The sequence below is a fragment of the Scatophagus argus genome, chromosome 5, assembly GCF_020382885.2.
Source record: "Scatophagus argus isolate fScaArg1 chromosome 5, fScaArg1.pri, whole genome shotgun sequence".
NCBI lineage: Eukaryota > Metazoa > Chordata > Actinopteri > Scatophagidae > Scatophagus > Scatophagus argus.
The window spans coordinates 601,672-621,383 of record NC_058497.1 but is presented as its reverse complement, the minus strand read 5'-3'; the positions used below and the strand labels follow the sequence as shown (position 1 = coordinate 621,383).

The window sequence follows — 19,712 nt, the reverse complement described above, 5'->3', positions numbered from 1 at the left end:
GAAAGGGAGCAATTTTTCAAACGTTTGGGTATCGTCATTTCAAATCCCAGGTCACGCTGAGAAACAGACTGCGGTGCGCCAACTTTGTTTAAGGACGAAACAGTTAGTAGTTTTTTTCTTCATCTGTGATTTTCCCCGCTGCCGTCGAGGGACGCACATCACCAAAGGAACGAAACAACAGACCGCCAGCACCCCGCTGAGGACAACGCGGCGAACGTTTAACCCTTGTATTATGTTACGGGTCAATTTGACCCATTTCAGTTTTCATGTTGACCAAAGTACTGGTTATCCTTTCTTTTTCTTCCTACAATTTTGTGACTTTTCCTCATCTTGGGTCATGAACTGGTGTGTAAAATCTGGACTCTTTGATGTGTAGTAAAATGTCTGTGCAGAGTTTGTATACGAAGATGATGTTGCGGGTCATTTTGACCCGGACACTTTAATGTGGGTAAATAGCTGTTTAGATCCAAATTAAACACTCATTGATCTCTTTGATGTACTTTGTTTAGATTGCCAAATTATTTGTATTTTGAAACAGAGGCCCAGGTGTGAGTGGAGGAGTAACTTTCTCACCCTTGTGCTTGTCACTGTTCTCATGTCATCTCTTTGACAAACACACCAAAAATGAGTTCCAGAAGTTTTACAGTTGAAGAAACTGTGGCACTGATGTTGAACTGGGATAGTGATGCAGAGGAAGAGATTTCAGAGACAGAGGATCTTTCAGAGACTGAGGACAATGTTATTGATGATCCAGATTGTTCATTCTTGACCAGTACACTCCTCCACTGGTCCACCATAGGCACACACTGTAAACCCAAATAAGGTAGTAGAACTCAAAAAAAGTGAGGCAATCAGTTGCCAAACTCAAACATTTCAGTATATCAGAGCTTAAATATTTGGTGTTGATATTAGATACTTTTAAATTACTCATAAATTGAATTACTGATTAGGCCAACTCAAAAATAGTCAGTAAATGGTACTCAAATAATTCATTCATCTTTCTCATTGCAATAACTTAAGATAACTTAATAATTTCAAGTATGAAAACTCAGGATTTCATGTTCAATGAATTTAACATTTATTAGTTTGTTCTTTCAATCTTCTGATTACACATGACTCAAAAACATTGATTTGATTAAACTCAAAATCATTTACCTTCACACTTACAATATTTGTGGCAACTGATTGCCTTAAACATATCAATCAGAATCAGAATCAGAATCAGAATCAGTCAATCAAATTCCTTTATTAATCCCTGGAGGGAAATTCTTGTTTTTACAGACATTGCACATGCAGTATTCCCGACCAAGAAAGGAGAAAAGTGCAGAGTATAAAAATAGGATAAACAAAAAACTAAAATCTCAAGTACAGGTATTTACAAAAAACTGTATTCAAATTTTTAAGAAAAATTTAAAAATACAGGTATGTACATGTGTAAAAGAGCCCATATGTACATTGTATATACAAGTGAGTGTGTCCGTCACAGTGCTGAGTTTAACAGTTTGATGGCGACAGGCAGGAATGATTTCCTGTGTCGCTCTGTGGTGCATCGTGGCAGTATGAGTCTGTTGCTGAACGAGCTCCTGTAGCCAATCAGCACATTGTGGAGAGGGTGAGAGGGAAAGTCCAGTATAGTTCTTATTTTGGACAACATCCTCCTCTCAGACACCACTGTCAGAGAGTCCAGTTCCTCTCCCACAACATGGCTGGCCTTCTTGATCATTCTATTGAGTCTGTTAGTGTCCCTCACCCTCAGGCAGCTGCCCCAGCAGGCAACAGCATATGTGATGGCACTGGACACCACCGACTCGTAGAACATCCTCAGCATCGTCCTGCAGATGTTGAAGGACCTCAGTCGCCTCAGAAAGTAGAGGCGGCTCTGGCCCTTTCTGTAGACCATGTCCACGTTCTTGCACCAGTCCAGGTTGTGGTCTAAGTACACCCCCAGGTATTTGTACTCCTCCACCACCTCCACAGTGTCCCCTTTGATGTTGATAGGGGTCACTGGAGCCTTAGTCCTCCTCAGGTCCACCACCAGTTCCTTGGTCTTTGTCACATTGAGCTGTAGGTGGTTTTTCCCGCTCCATGTGACAAAGTTGTCCACTACCGTCCTGTACTCTCTCTCATCCCCCCCCAGTAATACACCCAACCACTGCAGAGTCATCAGAAAATTTCTGAAGATGGCAGCACTCTGTGCAGTGCGTAAAGTCTGTGCTGTAGATCGTGAAGAGGAAGGGAGAGAGGACAGTCCCCTGTGGAGCCCCGGTGTTGCTGATCACTTCATCTGACAGGCAGCACTTCAGGCGTACATACTGCGGTCTGCCCGTCAGATAGTCTGCGATCCAGGACACCAGTGGGGCATCCACCTGCATCGCTGTCAGCTTCTCAGCCAGCAGAGCCGGCCTGATGGTGTCAAACGCACTCGAGAAATCGAAGAACGTGATTCTCACAGTGCTTGCCGGCTTGTCCAGGTGAGTGTAGACTCTGTTCAGCAGGTAGATGATGGCATCGTCCACTCCAAGGCGGGGCTGGTAGGCGAACTGAAGGGGATCCTGAAGTGGTTGGACCATGGGCCGGAGCTGTTCCAGGACGAGTCTTTCCAGGGTCTTCATGATGTGTGACGTCAGAGCCACAGGCCTGTAGTCCTTGGGGTCGCTGGGACGCGGCGTCTTCGGGACAGGAATGAGGCACAGGGGACCCTCTGAAGACTCAGACTCAGGTTGAAGACATGATGGAGTACTCCGCTTAGCTGGGGGGCACAGGCTTTCAGGACCCTGGGGCTCACACCATCTGGGCCTGCAGCTTTGCCTGCACGGAGTCTCTGCAGCTGTCTTCTCACCTGGTCAGCTGTGAAGGTCATCGTTGGGGTGATGGGTGGGGGAGGAGTGCTTGTGGTACCCAGGTGAGAGTGGTCCACCCAGGCTTCTGGGGACGAGGTGTGAGCGAGGCCAACGAGATGGAATGTGGGTGGAGGGAGAGAGGCTGGAGTGGCTGGTTGCTGCAACCGTACTGCTGAGGAGTCGTTTGAAGTGTGAATTGGGGTCCCTGTGTCGAATCTGTTAAAAAACTGATTCAGCTCATTCGCCCGTTCCACACTGCCATCAACTCCTCCGCTGTTTGGTCCGTAACCTGTGATGGTCCTCATGCCACTCCACACCTCTCTCATGTTGTTCTGCTGGAGTTTCCACTCCAGCTTCCTCCGGTACCTCTCCTTTGCCTCCCTGATCTTTGTTCTCAGGGTGCGCTGAATAGTCAAGTCAAGTCAAGTCAACTTTATTTGTATAGCCCATTTTTACAAGCAGTTTGTCTCAAAGGGCTTAACATAACATCAGCAACATCCTCTGCCCTTCGACCCTCACATCGACTAAGGAAAAACTCCCAGAAAAACCTTTAACAGGAAAAAATGGAAGAAACCTCAGGGTGAGCAACAGAGGAGGGATCCCTCACCCAGGACGGGCAGACGTGCAATGGATGTTGTACAGGCAGGAAAGCAATTTGCAACATGAGAAATGACATTACTAAAAAGATAAGCAAAACAAAATCTCAACTGTTTAGTTTCACTTTTTGCTACCACCTCAATATGATTTTAACATTTCACATTTCAAGTTATAGGAAATTTATAGTATTGAAAATTATAATGAACTGCTGTAACATTCATGTATTCTTTTTTTTTTTTTTATGTGATGTTGAGAATCACTATCCTATCAGTTCGATTTCGGCCCGTAGGGAGAACCACCCCGCCCATAGTCGGTACATAGAGGAATGACAGGCAGATGTCAACAATACACATTGGGTTGGTCATAGAGCCGGCTACAGTTCAACTTGAAGATCTGGATGGAGAGATACCTGCAGAAAGATACAGAGATAGAGAGAGAGAAAGGGAGGGAGAGACACAAGACTACGAGGAGCACTGGACACACAGTTAGTGACATAAAATAATGAACTGCATGTTAATCTGACGAGGGGAGAGGATAGAAGAGGAGAAGGAGGAGGGGAAACTGCTTGGTGGATCATGTTTGTGTCCCCCGGCAGCATAGGCCTATAGCAGCTTAGCTATGATAGAGATTTAAAGATTAACAGTTAGTCAGACCTATTCTACCTGTGGCTATATATCATGAGGTGGGTGAAACTATGCCTACCAGCCCTACACACTTTATTTGGTGCTAACTATATGCTTTACTAAACAGAAAGGTTTTAAGTTTAGTCTTAAAAGTGGAGGTGGTGTCTGCCTGTCGAACCCAGATTGGCAACTGGTGCCACAGCAGGGGTGCCTGATAGCTAAAGGCTCGTCCTCCCGTTCTACTTTTATAAATTCTGGGAACTGTAAGTAAACCTGCACTCTGTGATCTGAGTGTTCTATTGGGAATATATGGGACTATTAGATCCTGCAGGTATGATGGGGCGAGTCCATTTAGGGCCTTATATGTAAGTAGGAGAATTTTAAAGTCTATTCTGAATTTTACCGGAAGCCAGTGAAGAGAAGCTAAGATGGGGGAGATATGATCCCTTTTACTGATTCCTGTTAAAACTCTAGCTGCTGCATTTTGGATCAGCTGCAGGTTATTAATAGAATAATTTGGACATCCTGACAATAGTGAGTTGCAGTAGTCCAGCCTAGAAGTAACAAAAGCATGAACAAGTTTTTCAGCATCACTCTGAGAGAGGACACTCCTAATCTTAGCGATATTACGGAGGTGAAAGAAGGCGGTCTTAGAGGTCTGTTTAATGTGATGAATAAATGACACATCTTGATCAAAGATAACGCCGAGGTTCCTTGCAGTCGTACTGGAGGCCAAAGTAATGCCGTCCAGAGAGAGAATATTGTCAGCTATTCTATTTCTAAGGTGTTTGGGGCCTAGAACAATGATCTCAGTTTTGTCTGAGTTTAATAATAAAAAATTGGAGGTCATCCAGTCCTTTATGTCCTTAAGACATGCCTGGAGTCTGGCTAACGGCTCTGTTTCTTCAGGCTTTAAGGATAAGTACAGCTGAGTGTCATCAGCATAACAATGAAAGTTTATGCCATGTTTCTGAATAATATTTCCTAGAGGGAGCATGTATAAGGTGAACAGGATCGGCCCAAGCACTGAACCTTGTGGAACACCGAGGCTAACCCTTATATATGAAGAGGAAACATTATTAACTTGAGCAAAGTGAAATCTATCTGTTAAATATGATTTGAACCAGCATAGCGCAGTCCCTGTGATCCTAGTCTCATGTTCTAATCTGTGTAATAAAATGCTGTGATCTACAGTGTCGAAAGCAGCACTGAGATCTAGCAAAACAAGTATGGAGACAAGCCCGCGGTCTGATGCCATGAGGAGGTCATTTGTGACTTTAACCAGTGCTGTTTCTGTGCTGTGATGGGCTCTAAAACCAGACTGAAACATCTCAAAGAGACTGTACCTGTGTAGGTGATCAATCAACTGATTTGCAACCACTGTTTCGAGTATTTTAGATAAGAACGGGAGGTTGGATATCGGCCTATAGTTTGCTAAGATGTCTGGGTCAAGTGAAGGTTTTTTAAGTAAAGGTCTAATAACAGCGGTTTTAAACGCCTGTGGTACATAACCTGTTGTTAAGGATAAGTTTATCTGATCTAAGAGGGAAACGCCAATCAAGGGAAAGACGTCCTTGAGGAGCTTAGTTGGGATGGGGTCTAAGAGACATGTAGTTGGGTTAGATTTGTTAATGCTGGAGGTCAGCTCGGGGAGGTCTATGGGCAGGAACCTGTCCAGAGATGGAGTAGGATTAAAAGAGATTACTAGAGATGGCACTATATTGGCTATTCTGGGAAGATCTTTATTGATTATTTCTCTAATGTTATTGATTTTATTGGTGAAGAAACTCATGAAGTCTTCACTGCTAAGAGCTGCAGGAATACAAGGTTCAACAGAGCTGTGACTCTTGGTCAGCCTGGCTACAGTGTTAAAGAGAAAACGTGGGTTGTTCTTGTTTTTCTCTATTAATGTTGAATAATAGGCAGTTCTGGCTTCACGAAGGGCCTTTTTGTATGTCAATAGACTGTCTTTCCAGGCCCTCTGGGATTCAGCTGATTTGGAGGAGTACCACTTCCTCTCCATCCGTCTTGATGTTTGTTTAAGTGTTCTTAAATTTGAATTATACCAAGGAGCTAGCCTCCTATGATTTCTAACCTTCTTTCTCAGTGGGGCAACCATATCTAAAACTGTGTGCAACGTGGCTGCAGTGTTGTTGACAAAGGAATCAATTACTGCAGGAGTAACATTTAAATCAGTACGGTCTGTTGTACTGGTACATGGAGCTGAGGGGAGCTGTGATGGGATTGCATCCCTAAATCTGTCTACACTATCTTCAGAGAGGCATCTGCTGTAATAGACCTTTTTGTTGTGTGCTGTAAAGTCTTCTAAAGTTAGTTCAAAAACTACAAGCGAATGGTCTGAAAGGAGGGGGTTTTGAGGGGCAACTGACAGGTTCTTAGTTTCTAGGCCATAGGTGAGAACCAGATCGAGTGTGTGATTGTGGCAGTGTGTTGGTTCATTCACTATCTGAAGGAAACCTATTGAATCTAAGAGTGAACTAAAGGCTGTTTTAAGACTGTCAGAGTCAACATCCATATGAATGTTGAAGTCACCTACTATAATGACTTTATCTGTACTGAGCACTAAACTAGATAAGAAGTCAGAAAACTCAGACAGGAACTCTGAGTAAGCAGCAGCAGGTGGGCGATACACAACAACTAATAAAACTGGCTTTTCTGACTTCCAGTTTTGGTGAGACAGACTGAGAGTGAGACTCTCAAATGAGCTATAGATGGATTTAGGTTTGGGGTTAATCTGAAGACTGGAGTGGTAGATTGCTGCCACTCCTCCTCCTCGGCCTGTGCCTCGAGGAACATGATAGTTAATATAACCAGATGGAGTTGATTCATTTAAACTAACATATTCTTCATCCCGTAACCAAGTCTCAGTGAGGCAGAATATATCAGACTGATGATCAATAACTAGATCACTGACTAGGAGGGATTTAGAGTGGAGGGATCGTATATTTAATAATCCACATCTGACTGTCCTATTTTTTGGCTCTAAATATTTGCTAGTTTGTATTTTTATGAGGTTATTATGATTAACACTTCTTAAATTTTGTGCTGGTTGGACTATGGGAGGACGAGGCACTGACACTATTTCTATGGGATTATTAATCTTAGTATTACTGTGTGAATTTATATTTTTATTTATTCTAATTTTAACGGAGGGCGGCAGTCCTACAGAAGCAGCAGAGAAGTGTGTAAGACAGCGACTCTGCTTCCTGGCCTCGACCCTGGGTTGTCAGGGTGTTGGTTGTCTAATAAACTTGGCCATATTGGTAGAAATAAGAGCCGCACCACCCCAAGTGGGATGAACGCCGTCTCTGCTAATGAGGCCAGGTTTTCCCCAGAAAGTCTCCCAGTTATCTATAAAGGCCACGTTGTTTTCTGGACACCACCGTGACAGCCAGCGACGGAGCGATGACATGCGGCTAAACATATCATCACTGGTCAGATTCGGGAGGGGACCAGAGAATGCTACGGAGTCCGACATGGTTTTTGCCAAATTACACACCGACTCAATATTGACTTTGGTGACCTCCGACTGGCGTAGTCGAGTGTCATTAGCGCCGACGTGAATTATAATCTTACCATATTTACTCTTATCTCTCGCCAGCAGCTTTAAATTGCCCTCTATGTCGCCCGCTCAGTCCCCCGGGATGCATTTGACTATGGTTGCTGGTGTCGGCTTCACATATCGCAAAATAGAATCGCCAATAACCAGGGTCGGTTTCTCAGCGGGTGTGTCGCTGAGTGGGGAAAAGCGGTTAGATACATGAAGCGGTTGGTGGTGAACCACGGGCCTTTGTTTTGGACTACGCTTCTTTCGAACCGCCACCCAACCTCCCTGACTTCCCGGCTGCTCGGGGGCTGCCGGGGGGCAGCTGACATCAGCTAAAGTAGCTAAAATAGGCCGGTCCGCACAGGCTAACTGCTGCTGGCTAGCTGTCGGGACTAATGGACTGTGATCTACAGTACGAAGCCGGGCCTCTAACTCACTTAGCCTCGCCTCCAAAGCTGTGAATAAACTACACTTTCTACACATCTCACTCTCACTAAAGGAGGCAGAGGAATAGCTAAACATTTCACACACCTTACAGAAGACGGGAGAGGCAGAGGGAGAGTGAGTGGAAGAAGCCATGTTAGCACTAAGCTAAGCTCAACGACAAACAGGACGGGGATCGGAAAAGGAAAGAATCTAGATGATCGTGCGGTTAATAAACTTTTCCTAAAGTGCTTGTGTACTTATATGTAAGAACCAACCACAGTAAAAGCTAACACAAAATATGTCGACTCAAGTACACCAATACCACCAAACACCAAACGCTAGCAAGTGAATGAGTAGTGCGAGAAGAGGAAGTGACGCAATACGCAATACGTTACCCAACGCAGGAGAGCTGACAGAAAGATGGCTCTCACCTCCTCCCTATTGCCTGCTCTGAAAGCCCTCTTCTTGTTGTTGAGGATGGCTTTGATGTCCTTGGTTACCCACGGCTTGTTGTTGGGGTAACACTTTACAGTTTTGGTTGGGACAATGGTGTCCACACAGAAGTTTATGTAGGCAGTGATGCACTCAGTGAGCCCATCAATGTCCTGGCCGTGGGGCTCACAGAGTGCCTGCCAGTCTGTCACCTCAAAACAGCCCTGGAGTGTCTCATTGGCCTCGTCTGTCCATCTCCTCACAGTCCTTGAAGTTGCAGGCAGACGCTTTACGAGAGGCACATAGCAGGGGGAGAGGTGGATCAGGTTGTGATCTGACCTGCCTAGTGGGGGGAGGGGGAAGAGCCGTAACAATCCTTCGCATTAGCATACAGCAGATCTATTGTTCTTCCCTCTCTGGTAGGACAGTTCACAACCTGAGTGAAAGTGGGGAGTGTTTTGTCCAGGTTAGTGTGGTTGAAATCACCCGAGATTGCAATGAATGCACTCGGGTGCTGAGTCTGTATCCGGGCTATTGCAGAGTGAATAGTGTCACATGTCCTGCTGGGGTTTGCAGAGGGGGTGACATAAACAGTTACCATGACAACATGTGAGAACTCCCTGGGCAAGTAATATGGACGTAGTCCAACGGCACACAGTTCCACATCCGGGCTGCAGATGCGCTCCTTCACCGTGATGTGAGCTGGATTACACCACCGGTTGTTGACGAGCACGGCAAGCCCCCCCCCCCCCCCCCCCCTTTGTGCTTACCGCTGGTAGAGCAGTCTCTGTCCGCACGGACCGTATGGAAGCCCGTTACTGTCACATTTTCATCGGGTATGTCCTGGTGCAGCCATGTCTCTGTAAAGCACATCAAACTGCACTCCCGGTATTCCCTCTGACTCTGCGACAGTGCCGTCAGTTCGTCCATCTTATTCCCGAGTGACCTCACATTTCCCATGACGATAGAGGGGAGACACGGCTTAAACTTTTTAGTCATAAGCCTCCGCTGTTTCAAAGCTTCCCTCTTCCTCCGTAACTTTTTATTTCCCCTGCATCCCCTGTGAGTTTTAATCCAGCATTCAGCAGGGATTTCTCTCGGTGTTTTCCCTGGAGCGGTGGCCGGCTTCAGGTCCATCAGCTGATCCCGAGTGTAAACAATGTGGGCAGCGAGGAGTTGCATCGCCGCTCCGAAAAGTGTAGTTCAGCGACGAACAAAAACACCAAAATGACCCACAACTTTCCTGGTGTGTGGTAGATAGAAGACAGTGTAGTCCAGAGTAAAAAAGAAAGTAAAGGAGTCGCGAATAATAATAAAATAGTAGAAAAACAGTGAGAAAGATCGGGAGTGTCTGTAACAGGCTGCACACGTATCGACGCATGTGCACTGATCTCTTGACTAAGTACTCTTGACTTAAAAGTAGTAGTGGAAAATATTCAAAATCAGGAAACTGTTAATACAACATTACCCTTTGAGTTTAGAAGTAATTGCTTTACTTCAGTAAAACAGCCTGAAACTTTGAGGCCAGATTCTTTCCCCAAACTACACCTTGTAAAAACAAAATGTCACAGTGTAAACACTTAGCATATCAGTTCAACAACATTAAAATGTAAATTACATTAACAACTTTGTGCCATTTGGCTGAAAACCAGTTGAATACTGTACTGTTCTAAGAATTTCCCTTCAGGGATAAATACAGTATTTCTGATTCTGATTCTGAGAGCAGCAACTTGAACATTAACAGTTGAACAATAATCAGTCCCTTCGGATAGGCGAGCTGTAGAGCATAAATCAGACTGAACATTACCAGAAAGGCATCAGTCACTCACGGTTGTAAGGAGGACCACTGATGCATCCCCCAGGTCTGGCTCATCCCTATCATCCTGAAATAATGAAAGGGCCAATAAAAATATTAAAAAACAAAGAAAAAATATAATATTTAGTATTTTTGGAAAGAACAGAGGTTGACTGAAAGAGCTGTGAAAAAAAATCTGAAAAAAATATTTATCTCATACATTTTTAGAGCTGTATCCTTAGAAATAAAGAAGCTGCATTAAGTTTGAGCTGATTTTTCAGTTTTGAAGTATCACACTGCTCATCATCCTGCATTTGTGTGCTCTGAACTGGATGCTCTTCATCCGAATCAATAGTGACATTAGAGCTGGTAGCATGGAGATTCTGAGTATACTCATAGACAGTGTCTCTAGAAAAGTCTGATGCGAGACTCCCTTGGTGCACTCTACTTTTATGGGAGTTAAATGAAGAGTATACATTTGTGCTATAGTCACAACTTCTGTATGGGCATACCACTGTCTCATGCTTTTTTAAATGTGATCTTATGTGACTGAGGAGTACAGACTCTGAAAATGGTTGCTCAAATATGCATAAAGGACACTTGAAAGTCACAAGTTCCTGATTTTCCCTTGCACTGCTGTTTTGTTTTTGAGTATGATATCTTGACAGATCAGTACTCAGTGCACTGAGTGTCTGAAATGTGCACATGCAATCATCATGGACGCATGGGAGTCGGCTAATTTGTGAAAATTGTTCCAGTGGTAAAAAAAAAAAAAAAAAAGAAAAAAAAGCTGAACATAACTCACAGTGCCAAGTCATGTTCGTTGCAGCAACCTGAAAACACACACAAAAAATATTTTACAGGACACCTGTTATGAAGTTTAAACCTCTGTCAGAATTATCAAAGTACAGTGAACCCTCGTTTATCGCGGGGGTTGCGTTCCAAAAATAACCCGCGATAAGTGAAATCCGCGAAGTAGATATCTTTATTTTTACTATTATTTTACAATGCAATATTGTACTATAGAATGAAACAAAACATCAAAACTTGTTTTCAGGCCTAAAATGTGTTTAAGAAATACAAATATTAACGTTTTTTTTTTAACAAAAACTATGATATAAAACAGGATTTATTCTCGCACACGCGTATTTCACAGTCCGTCCAGCTGTGCCTCTTCGTCCTGACTCCGCTGCGCTGTAGCGTCTTTTTCCACTGAAGGCTGCGCAGGAGTCTTTCCCCGAGAGAAGAACATCGTTATGGGTAGTTGTCAATATCAACAATATCAACTTTTTCACTTCTATACAGTAAAGCCCAGAAGCCAATTAGGATTCAGAGCACAATGCACTGTAAAAAAAAAAGCGCGGAAAATATAAGCACTGTAAAAAAAAAAAAACGCGAAGCCGCTATAAGTGAAGCGCGATATAGCGAGGGTTCACTGTACAACAAAATACACCAACATTGCTTAAAACAATATTAGATGTGTTAGACTGTTAGACTATTCAATCTTCAACATTTTACACAAATAGCCTACATTACACACACACACACACACACTCACTCACACTCACACACACACACACAGCCTGGCAGCTAATTTAACTTTTAGCTAGACACAACACGTGGTGCTAAAGTTAGCTTTCTGCTGCAGAGAATAACTTTTAGCTAGGCACAACACATGGTGCTAGAGTTAGCTTTCTGCTTTCACACACTGACACAGCTTCAACACAGATTAAGAGTTTTAATTATGAGCAGTCACTGCATGTTTGGCATCACCAGTTTTTACAACTACGTAATGTTCGCCATGCAACACAGTGAAATTCTTTGTGTCCCTGCTACCAAAAAATAGGTAAATAAAAAATTTTAATTTAAAGAAAAAAAAAAATAATAAAATTAAAATTAAATTTAAAAAAAGTGAAAATGTGCATTATTTACATGAGTGGTATTTACATCTAGTGCATGTAGTGCAGGTGGGAGTGAGATTGTCCAGATAAACGCTCACTGTTGAGCAGACGGATGGCCTGGGGGAAGAAGCTTCTCCTCATCCTCTCAGTGTTGGTTCTCAGGCAGCGGAACCAACGGCCTGATGGCAACAGGGAGAAGAGTGAGTGTCCGGGGTGATGGGGCTGCCTGAGGATCTTCTCGGCTCTCGACCTGCATCGTTTGGTGTAAATGTCCTGCAGGTCGGGTAAGGTTGTTCTGATTGTCCGCTCAGCTGAGCGGACGACCTTCCTAAGGGCCGAGAGGTCCTGCTTTGTGCAGCTGCCCATCCATGTGGTGATGCTCCCACTCAAGATGCTCTCAGTGGTGCAGGTGTAAAAGTTCCTGAGCACCTTGAGGGGGAGCCTGAAGTCTCTGAGGCGTCTGAGGTGGAAGAGACGCTGCCTGGCCTTCTTAACAGTCCTGTTAATGTGCAGTGACCAGGACAGGTCCCGTGTGATGGTCACACCGAGGTATTTAAAACTGTCCACCCTTTCCAACTCAGACCCGCCGATGCAGAGTGGACGGATGTCCTTCTGCTGCTTCTTCCTGTAGTCCACAATCAGCTCCTTAGTTTTGCTGACGGCAGCAGGAGGTTATTCTCCTGGCACCAGCTCTCCAGGTGAGTGACCTCCTTCCTGTAGGCCTCCTCCTTGTTGTGGGAGATTAACCCCACGATGGCTGTGTCGTCAGCAAACTTTATGATGGTGTTACTGTCTGATGTGGACACACAGTCATGTGTATACAGGGTGTACAGCAGGGGACTCAGCACGCAGCCTTGGGGAGATCCAGTGTTGAGGGTGAGAGGGGATGAGCTATGGGGGCCCACGCGTACCACCTGTTGTCTGCCAGTAAGGAAGCTGTGGATCCACCTGCACAGGGAGGAGTGTTTCCCACGAGAAGTGTTTCCCAGTGCTCCATATCTGACTTTGCTAAGAGAAGAAAAAGGGCAAGACTTCCTCTTCAACTGATGCCAAGGTTTTACTTTGTGAGCTGGAAAAAGGGACCAACGGGAGCCAGGACACTCCCTGAACTCCCCACACCAGAGACCCTGTTCCTTTAATTGTTCTGTTTGTTGACCTCCTGATCACCAGCTGTATGTAGAATAGATTGTCCCGACCAACCACGATGCTAACACACACCCTGATCCACCTGTTGATGGTCACCATGGTTACAAAGCCACTCTTTACACACTTCAGTGCGTTGTATATTGGCCATCCATGAATAACAACACCAGATGTTACACTCAAGGGTGCCTTACCTGCTGTCATTTTTAACCAACCATCCTCTGAATTGAACACCAATTCAGGGAAAGGGGGGTCACCTTTTCATGTTCCAATCTTCAAGTCAGTTGGATTGAACCAACCCCAAATATACTGAAGGTAACAAATCCCTCCTTATAATTATCATAGACTTCTAGAAATTAGAGCTAGGCTCTGTCTTAATCTTAATTATCATAGAATGGCAGAATGAGCAACTGAAGTCTGTTTTGAATGTTGGTTTTAGCAAAACAATACACACGTATGTCATCTGTATTGGTGTATCATGAGGGAGACTCCTCACTGTATTTTGAACCTTAACACATGTACCCGAACAAGGAATTTCCACTGGGTCTGCCCCAGCAGCCATTTATTAGAGATGTGAATGATCTCTGTGGTTTGAGAGTTGACTCACTCTAGTAAAAATGCCAGGGTACCGTGTCTGCAAGAACAGAGGAAAGTGAGATCCTCGCACAGTGAATTGGCCACCTATAGTTTGTGAATACAGTCACCACAAGGCCCCATTAGCCTACGACCGCCATGATACAGCCACTAAGCTTGCTCAGTGGTTCCCTCAAGCTGCTGGCTACATTAGAATACATAGCCAATTCACTGACATTCCTCTTCTTCTTTCTTCTCTCTTTCTTTCCTTGGGTACCTTCATTGAGCTATGCTCTTTTTGAAATTGTGTTAAATGTGTTGTTGAAGTGTCAAGTAATCATAGTAGAGTTAGTTAGCTCATTACTCATCTCTGCCCAGACATTAAAGCCTCCATGAACTCTGAACTTTGAACTGTTGGTCACTGTGTCTGCTCATCAGCCAACAGGAATGAAGCCAGAAGGATGACTGCCTTCAGTGCACATGGACTATTCAACATTAGAGAGAGTAGCTCTAAAGGCTGTGGCCCCTACCCCATTCTTCAGACCAAAGGGGGCATGTTGGGATCTCACAGGGGGGAATCTCTGTAATGTCATCTGCTTCACTGAGACATGGCTGACCCCCCTGACTCCAGACCATGCCGTTCAACCAGCATGGTGTGACAACAGGGACGTTGTGTCTCTCAAACACTCATGTTCCCCAGACCTGGAGCTCTTGACCATCCAGTGCCGTCCTTTCTACCTTCCCTGTGAGTTTACTTCACTCATCATCTGCGCTGTTTACATCCCACCTCAGGCGAACACGGACACTGCTCTCACCGAGCTACATGAGGCTATATCCACCTATCAAGCTAACCACCCTGATGCAGCCCTATCGTGACACCGGAGTTCAAACAACACATCGACTGCCCCACCAGAGGAGAGAGGACTCTGGACCACTGTTACTCTCCTTTCAAGGATGGTTACATGGTTACTTGAGTGGGAGCATCACCACATGGATGGGCAGCTGCACAAAGCAGGACCTCTCGGCCCTTAGGAGGGTAGTCCGCTCAGCTGAGCGGACAGTCGGAACAACGTTACCCGACCTGCAGGACATTTACATCAAACGATGCAGGTCGAGAGCTGAGAAGATCCTCAGACAGCCCCATCACCCCGGACACTCACTCCTCTTCCGCTGCCTGAGAACCAACACTTAGAGGACGAGGAAAAGCTTCTTCCCCCAGTAAATACTGCACATTTTCACATTTTTAATGTTATTATTTTTATAAGGTTTCTATTTTATAATATTTAATTTTACTCATTCTATTTTACTTACCTATTTTGTGGTATCAGGGACAAAAAGAATTTCACTGCACATTGTACCGTGTATGATTGTGTGTGTGACAAATAAACCTATCTTGTATCTTGTTTATTTTCATATCCTAGATATGTTTTGCTTCTAATTTTATTATAATTCTTTGGCCTTTTGGTTTCTAATCTTTCACTCTCGGCTTGGCAAGCACTAGCGTTAGTTGATGTTAGTCAGCTGAAATTAGGTACTGTGAAAACAATGCCATTTAACTTATGCTACGCTGTTTGGCAGCGATTGAGTGAGCACCATCAGTAGCTGACAGTTTCACTCTCTACTAACTCCCCATCTGTTGCTAAAGGCAGATGCTGCTGTCAGCATATATGTTGAGGCTACTGATACAGCTCCAGCAGCTTCTTCTATCTTCTGTATTTGCTTATCTCTTGTCACAGTTGACAAGGATGCCCTCCTCCATGTTTGACCGTTTGTATGTGAGTCATGGCTCCCGATATGAGAAACTGCTTTGATCATTAGCAATGTTTGTTTTTATTGATTATTTTTTAATTTGCAGGTTACCAGTCCACCACTGCTTACAAGTGTTGTAGACTAGAATAGAGGTGAGAAATTATGCTGTGTCCATGGGTGGACAGGAAATGAAGGATGATCTCGAAATGTGGAGAAGGACAAACTGAGTGGATATACAGTTTGTTCTTGACAGATGTAATGTTCCTTACTAAATGTGATTGATTTACATCTAATATTGTTCTTTCTGCAGTTCCTGCTGATCTTCCGAAGAGCAGCAGCTGGAGAACTGCAGGAAGAGAGTGGTCTGATGGCTCTGGCCAGACTTTCTGAGATCAATGTCTCCACTGAGGGAGTGATGGGGGCCAAAGACTTCTTTGAAGCCAAGGTACTCTGTGTTATCTTGTCTGACATTCACATAGTGACAATATTTAGTTAGACCTTAGCACCTTAAACACGATGACTTGGATGTTTTCTTTACTTTATAGTGGTCATCTTTTTAATAATTTATGATCACATTTTGACTCATCAGATTATTTCTAGACACAAAGGGACACGCCAACTGTGGACCTTACAACAACTTTTATTTTAGTGTACCAGACTTTGCAAAATGGCTAAAAATCACACATTTTGGATGTATGAATTCAACTGTGAAGTTCAAGTCATTCACTTAGAGCTTTTGCTCAGTTAAACAGGCAAGGTTAGGGCCGGTCCTGAATAAAAGCATCCATGCGGGGTACTTGGGATTTAAGAATGATTTCTATTGATGGAAAGGAACACTGTCATTTTGTGTTACCAGATGCAGGCTGTGTCTTTGGGCAGCACGTTTGAGGCTGAGATTCGAGAGGAGAAAGAAGAGCGCAAGAGACAGGAAGTGGAAAAAAAGCAGAGACAAGCCGCCTTCAAGCAGCTGCAGTCCACCTTCTGCTCATGACCAGCCAAAGGAGGCACATATCAATCCTGATATGCACAGTGTTAATGAATTTTGAGAAACAGCTTCACACTTCACTTGCACCTAAATTAATGTCACATCTCTCAATCTGACACTTTATAATAACAATAGCAAGATATTTTCAAGTAAATACTCACTAAAATACTTAAAAATACCAGATAATACATCTGTTTTTTTAATTTATACCAGAACTATTGCAGCTGTTCCACAGAACATAGTAATGCAAAAACACAACTTACACAAGAAGATATATGTGATATATAGTGAAATATCATAGATTTGTGCACTGATATGAATTTTCTTGTGTCCCCTTGTGCAAGAAAAAGACGTTTTCACCTCAAGGGAGTTTTAATGTGTTTAGGCTAAGTGAAGCTGTATTCAGTGTATGCATATGTTGTTTGTGAAACATTTTTTATTTCATGTTACAGTTTGGTCAGGATTCGTGTCATATGATCTTGTCACCCTAACTTAGTTAACACTGGGTGTAATTAAGCGAACATCTACTCTGCAATCTGTAATGTGATAGAAATAGTATTGCAATAGATAGTATGTATGTATGTATGTATGTATAGTAGTATGAATAACTATAATAGTTAGGAAGTATTAAATCACATAGGGTGGAATGGATGGAACATTTGTTGGTGGCAAAGTAAGCCTTGTCCACCTTTGACCACTGACTGTCACTCTTAGCTCAGTTGCTAATCCAACACTAAACAGGTCACACTGTGATTGGCTTTCATGAACAATCTGTAGCCTGAAAATTGAAACAGTCGGGACCAGCTTTTTTTTTTTTTTTTGATAATAATTTGATCCACTAAACATACACTCCACTGGTTTTGGCAATGTGCTCCAAATCCCAGATGACCACTAAAACGTAATGGTGAACTTTTCCAGGGATTTCATTATTTTCTTTCTCTCTTTGTTTTGTTTTGGGTTTTTTTTTTTACTTTCTTTCTGAGGGTGAAATCAAGGGATCGTTAACATTTTCAAGTGTGTTTTAAATATAGACCTGCAGTCAGTGGATGTGTTGGCCTAACTTAGCATGAAGACAGATAGCCTACCAACATCTCCAAAGCTCACTAATATATTGTATCTTAAGTCCCTCACAAACTATAGACAGTACAGCTTGTGTTTTTAGTTGTACTCACAAGCTGGAAATTTCTTGGTGAACAACAGACCATGTGACTCCGGCTAAAACCCCAAATTATCACTTTGATGTCTGTTTATATGCAGATTCAATACACAAGATACAACATGTTACTTAGTAAGCTTGATTTAAGCATGATGTTAGCTAGCATAACATTTTTGATCTGGATGGAGCCACGCTACTGGTTTCCTCCTGCTTACAGTCTTTATGCCAAGCGAGGCAAACCATGTCTTGACTCGCACACATGAGATTTACAGCAGTCCTCTCATCTCAATCTAAAAAGGAGAGCTAATAAACATATTTCCCCTAACCATTAAATAATCCACAGCAAAAGCAGACTGCTTGTATTTAAGCATGCTTACCTGTTTTACCAGGATTTTTCAACTTTGGCTGATGATTCTGTTTGTCTGTTCTGTTGTTAAGTTGTCATGAATTTTAGTGTGTTTGTAAGAGCATGCAGTGCAAGTGTATTATAAATTCTAGAGATTCTAAGTTTTCTTTAATTTATGTTACCTGTAAAATTGGCCATAAATAACAATGTCCTCCAAGTCTGCATGCATAACAAGTAACAGCAATCTTAACTGATGATCTGATAATGATCACTCATCTGATTCACCTGCTGGTACTGTTCATTTTCGAGGTGTCTTGGTGGAAAGGCATCTCCATCAGGCTGCTTTTGTCAGCATGACTCCACTACGTTATTTGAATAGTCAGCACTTTTTGAATCACTTTGATAGGTTTACAGACTGTGACATTATGTTTTGTTGTAGAGTCTAATTTGTGACGTTTCAAAGCAAATATAGTGTAAGTTTGAAAGGGGTACACCAGTGATTTTGTACTGTACTTTCATGAAGTGAAGGAACTAACAAAAGACAAATTTATAAAAGACTTGTCCACCTCCTACAACACTGGAACCTACATTCCCCAATATGCATTGCTTGATATCACCTAATTAGTAAATAACCAGATCTGTCAGACTTCATGGGTCTTGTACTGCAGCCTTTCTGTTATGAATTAGTAAGCTGCAAGCTATGCAAACCATGTCCCACTTTCACAGGCTGAATAGAATAATACTAAATGATGTTGCTGTGTAAAATCATTTCCCTTTTATTGTGTCCAGTATTTGAGATACACAGTGTGTGCCCATTGTGTATGTAAGTAGTATCTTTAAAGTCAACACTGAATAATAATTAATATTGAATACATCAGAAGTGTCCAGAATGACTCTCCCAGTCTCTAGGCTCCTCAATATACAGCAGACAAAGGGGACTTTTTGCCTGAATGTGGAGCACTCTGATGAACTCATAGTTTTCTACAGTGAACCCATCCTGTATATAAGCTTTGTTCTCAGATGTTCCTCTGAAAAGTGATTCAGCTATGGTATGTGGACCACATCTACATGCCAAACCTGAAAAAAAATAATGGCATATCCTTTTCCAGAACTGCTCTGTCCTTACATCCGATCGTTGTTTATGTCAGGGTTTGGCAGCCTAAGGGACATGAGTCCATTTGGGGTTGACAGACAGGTGTACTGTATTTATTTTAAAGTAATGGTAATAAAATTAATATATGTAATATAATATAATATATATATATGTATATATATATATATATATAATATAAAGCATAATATAAATGAACTTTTTATGTATAGCATGTTACAATAAAAAACACACACAACAGTTTGACAGCTTCTGGGTCCTTTTAGAACCTAGAAATGGAATCTCGGTTTGTGTTGTCTTCCACCAGCTCAATCCCCCCATCCTGGGGCTAAATCAAGGAGGCGTTCTCAGGTCAAACGTGATGTAGTCCCTCCATGTGCAGAGGAAACCCAGTTGAGCCCCTTGTAGTTGTGATCTTGTTTTTTCGGTCACTATCCACAGCTTGTGACCATAAGTAAGGGTTGGAA

General features: G+C 43.0%; 1 protein-coding gene across 2 annotated transcripts in view; it reads left to right on the top strand.

Annotated features, from left to right (window-relative positions):
- The window catches only part of efhd1 (EF-hand domain family, member D1), a 33,577-nt gene extending 14,549 nt beyond the window's left edge, over positions 1-19,028 (top strand). For both annotated transcript variants that reach the window (XM_046388079.1, XM_046388080.1), the window contains exons 3-4: positions 15,958-16,092; positions 16,504-19,028. In XM_046388079.1, the coding sequence (XP_046244035.1) occupies positions 15,958-16,092; positions 16,504-16,638 (270 nt within the window). In that variant the 3' untranslated portion in view covers positions 16,639-19,028. The remainder of the gene's footprint in view (positions 1-15,957; positions 16,093-16,503) is intronic.
- The last annotated feature ends 684 nt before the right edge of the window (positions 19,029-19,712 follow it).